General features: G+C 58.3%; 1 protein-coding gene across 3 annotated transcripts; it reads right to left on the reverse strand.

Annotated features, from left to right (window-relative positions):
• Positions 1 to 231: 231 nt before the first annotated feature.
• On the reverse strand, positions 232 to 3907 carry Gjd3 (gap junction protein delta 3). 3 transcript variants are annotated; one of them, XR_012438552.1, is made up of 3 exons: positions 3800 to 3907; positions 1851 to 3066; positions 232 to 599 (listed from the first exon to the last, which is right to left on the reverse strand). XR_012438552.1 is itself a non-coding variant. In XM_074045676.1 (2 exons), exon 2 carries the CDS (start codon positions 3060 to 3062, stop codon positions 2172 to 2174), a length of 891 nt encoding a protein of 296 aa, XP_073901777.1. In that variant the 5' UTR covers positions 3063 to 3066; positions 3800 to 3907; the 3' UTR covers positions 232 to 2171. The 3 variants fall into 3 exon arrangements, 1 of the variants encoding a protein (XP_073901777.1); XR_012438551.1 differs by having other exon boundaries at positions 1787 to 3066; XM_074045676.1 differs by having other exon boundaries at positions 232 to 3066.
• Between the last annotated feature and the right edge of the window lie 343 nt (positions 3908 to 4250).

Here is a 4250-nt window from a genome sequence, read left to right on the forward strand (position 1 = left end):
AAAAAGAAAGTGAAGAGCTGGGCACTAGTAGCTCAAGCCTGTAATCCTAGCTACTCGGGAGGCAGAGATCAGGAGGATCGAGGTTTGAAGCCAGCCTGGGCAAAAAAACTCGTCACAAAAGAGGGTTGGTGGAGTGCCTCAAGGTGTAGGCCCGGAGTTCAAGCCCCAATACCACCAAAACAAAAAAAAAGAAAGTAATATATTTCCTTAATATTTTTAATATCACCCAACAGTTTGAAATGGTACTATTTTGGATAGACCAAGTTTTAAAAAATACACTACTAACTTTAATCTCATGCTTTATTTTGCTTCTATAATGTGGTTAATGGAAAATTTGAAATTACATTTGAGACTCACATGCAATTTTATCTCATGATGCTGATCTTGAAAACACATAGTAGGTACCCAACAAATATTTGTTGAATGAATATATCTGGAATCAGCTGGTTATCCACATCTGCATTTGTGTGGAGGGTTCCAGGCTGCAGTTCCAGAACTGACTTCCATCAGAGCTGAAGTGTCCATTGGGAGTGTGGATATGTATGTGGGCCCCATGATGTGTGGGCACCAAGACCCCTCCAGTTCCTCAGATAACACACCTATATGAGGCAGTGAACAGAAAGAACACAAATGGGCATGGCGTTTGTCAGGAGCAGAAACCTCAGCATAGTTTGGAAGCTGGTGTGATGTGGCTGGAGGCCTGACCAAGTGGGGGCTGGAAGGGGCTGACCTCACCCCTAGGGCAGGGGAGCCCCTGAGGGTTAAGTAGGAGGGCTATTTAGGAAGTCTGAGGAGGAAGACTACATGAAAGGACAGAGAGGGAACACTAGGAATGTGGGAGAAAATGGGCAAAGTGGGGGTGTGGTGGTCAAAGGCCAGCCTGGTCAGCAGGGTCTGATTTGGCCCCAAGGTAGGTGTGGGGGTAGCTCCTGGGTGAGTTTATGGAGAGTGGGCCCACTGGAGTGGTGAAGGAGGAAGCTAGGTGAGGGCAGAGAAGAAACAGGAAGGTGCAAGGCTGCTCTGCACACAGCTCTTTACCTGGGCAGGAAGAAGAGATACTGCAGGGGGTTGTGGGGCCAGGAGCATTTGTTTGGGGAGCAGGTTTCTCCTGAGGATAGGGAGGGACCTAGCCATGTTACAGTCTGGGAGAACAGGGAGGGTGGAGATGGAAAACAAGAGTAACACTTGCCTTTCCTGCCCTCTGGTCCCAACCCCACTCTGCTGCCATTGGCCAGGCCCAGCCAGCGGATAAAGAGCTGAGATGGGGTCACAGACCTGGGACTGTGCAGGGAACAGGGACACCTGCCTTCCCCTGCCTTATAAGGTGGGCCTCCCTCTGGAGGCCATGCCTTCTTTGGATCCCCTTACAGGTGACTAGGTTAGGGCAGCAGAGACTGAGGGGGAGTCATTGTGCCTGCCGCACACTTTGGATCCTGGTCATCAAGACAGTGACCACAGATAAACACATGCACACAGAGCTCACCGGGCTGAATGTGTGTACAGGTGTGTTTGTACATTGTACACGTAAGTGTACACGGAGGGCTCATGAAGGATACACATACATGTGTCGATAATGCATGCACAGGTGTATATGCACAACTCACCACATACACGTGTCTGCACGCACATGTGCACAGCTCACCCAGGAGGTACGTGGGTCCGTGTGCACACACATGTGCACACACAACTCACTTGGGACGACAGAGGTTCATGCGTGGGTACACGTGTATGTAGATGCATGTGTGGTCCTCACACAGGTGCACATGCACGCACACACACAGCTCACCCAGGGTTCCATGTGCATGCACACACAGCTCAGTGTGTTCAGGTGTGCACGTGTGCACACTCACAGAGAGCCCACGGAGCCGCTCCTCTGAACAACAGCCAGGCCACCAGCTGCCTTCCTGTCCACTTCCACTCAGGCCCCCTGTCCTCCTCCCTTCCTGCCTGGATCACTGCATCGGACTGGCCCTAGTTCATTCTGCACGCCCCCAGCACGGCCGCTGCTAGCACCGGGGGCGTGGCGATGCCGTCCGGGGCCATCCCCACTGCGCGTCTTCTGCTCAGGCAGGGTCCTGCGACAGTCCTTGCGGAAGCCACTTCTCGCTTCAGAGGCAAGGACCCTGGTGGTGGGGTTCGGCCTCGGACCTCGCCGTCCGCACAGCCCGCCGCTAGATGGCCAGGTCCTGGCGGACAGTGGCCAGTGACGCCTTGCTGCGGCCGCTGCTGCCCTCGCCCTCTGTGTCGCCGGCCGGCGCGGGGTGCGCATAGGCCGGCGGGGCGTAGGGGACGGGGCCCGGGCGCCGAGAGGGCAGGGCGGACGGTGGCGGCGGCAGCAGCTTCCGCGCCTCCTCGTGCACGCGGTTGCAGCGGTTGTCGCGCTCCCCGGCGCGCGGCCGGCTCTTGCAGAGCAGGTGGCCCAGCTCGGCCACGCTGAGCAGCGCCGAGAGCAGCCCCACGGCGAAATAGAAGACCACGAAGACGGTCTTCTCGGTGGGCCGGCTCACGAAGCAGTCGACCGTGTGGGGACAGGGCGGACCGGTGCACGCGAAGTGCGGGGCCACGCGGAAGCCATAGAGCAGCGCCTGGCCGCCCAGGAAGGCCAGCTCGGCCAGCAGGCGCAGCGCCACGCTCAGCAGGTAGCAGCGGCGCGCGCGGCGGGCGCGCAGGGCGCAGGGCGCGCACAGTCCCTCGGGTCCCCCGCGCGCGCACGGCGTCGCCGCCGTGGCCGCCGCCGTCTCCGCGCCGCCCGCCTCCTTGCTGGCTTGGTGCATGGAGTAGATGACAAACAGCACCGGCGGCGCCGACAGCAGCAGGATGTGGAAGAGCCAGAAGCGGTAGTGGGAGACAGGGAAGGCGCGGTCGTAGCAGGTCTGGCGACAGCCCGGCTGCAGCGTGTTGCACACGAACTCCTCCTGCTCGTCCTCGAACACGGCGCCGCCCACCGTGGCCAGCACAAGGATGCGGAAGATCAGCATGACCACCAGCCAGAGGCGACCCACCAGCGGTGATTGCAGCTGTACGGCGTCCAGCAGCGAGCCTAGGAACGCCCACTCTCCCATGGCGCTGGGGATGCAGGGGACAATCAGAGGCTGGGACAGATGGGGCCCATGAGTCGTCTCCCCTTCACCCTCCCGCCCCGTGTGGTGTGGGGTCATTACTAGGTCTAACTTCAGGATGGGCAAGGGGTCAGAGGAGCTTGAGTTTTGTGGGAAGCAGTGAGTTAATCTCGAACCCTGGGGCAGCCGAGTGTAGTGGGGTGATTCTCAGCTATGAATTGTGTTTTTGGGGGGCACAGGGGTGTTGTGGAGGGGTTCCCCCTGGCTTTTAGCTAGACACCAGGGGTGTGGGCCTGCTTGCCTAGACCCTGTGGCACTTCAGATTCCTGGCTCTCAGGAAAGGACCTTCTAGGTCCTCAGGGCCAGTCCTGACTTGCACTGTGGACACAAAGGTCCAACCTGTGTGCTCCAGGGTGCTTTCTATGGGCAAGAGAGGGACCTGGTCCCCACTTCCCCCTTTCCCTGCCCCCCATTTCTCTTGCCCTTTTCACTGCTGTGAACTTCTCTCAGGATTGGGGATTGGCGCAAAGGTAACCCCCACTTCCATAACTCTCCCAGATCCCTTGTTGGAGATGCCCCCTCCCACCCATCCCTTAGAGCTCTGGAAATGCTGCGCAGCCCTCTCCCACCACCTCCCTGGTGTCCTCCGGTGCCTCCTGAGAGCCTCCCCTGACACACACACTCCCCGCAGGTCCCCACAGGCCCCTGGTAACCCCAGACCCCCTCCCAACCCCACTCACCCTGGGGCTGGGGTGTTACAGCTGAGGACAGGACCTTGAGAGACAGCTGGGACCTGTTTCTTCTGGTCCCTCTTTCATTTTCCCTTTCGGATTTGGCTGGGATGGATGATAGGACAGGATAGCTGAGAGGGGCTAGCTCTCCCCCTTCTCTTAAAGGGACAGGGTGACCCTACTGGCTGGCTCCACCCTGGGAACAGACCCAGGACCACACCCCTTGCTGGACTCTGCCAACCCTCCCTTTCCATCACCCCCCACCCTCATGCCCATCCCATAAGCTGTGTCTCCATGAGGAAATGGATTGGGATTAACCAGAGCCACATCCTTTATTGGGGTAACCAAGGAGCTCATGGAAACCCTTCCCGGACAGATGCCCCCAAACTGGGAGGCCTACATCTGCAGTAACTGATTGTTGCCTTTGAAGGTGGTCTTCGGTGACACCTCTTCAGGGAGA

Source organism: Castor canadensis, chromosome 11 (genome assembly GCF_047511655.1).
Source record: "Castor canadensis chromosome 11, mCasCan1.hap1v2, whole genome shotgun sequence".
NCBI classification, from domain to species: Eukaryota; Metazoa; Chordata; class Mammalia; order Rodentia; family Castoridae; genus Castor; species Castor canadensis.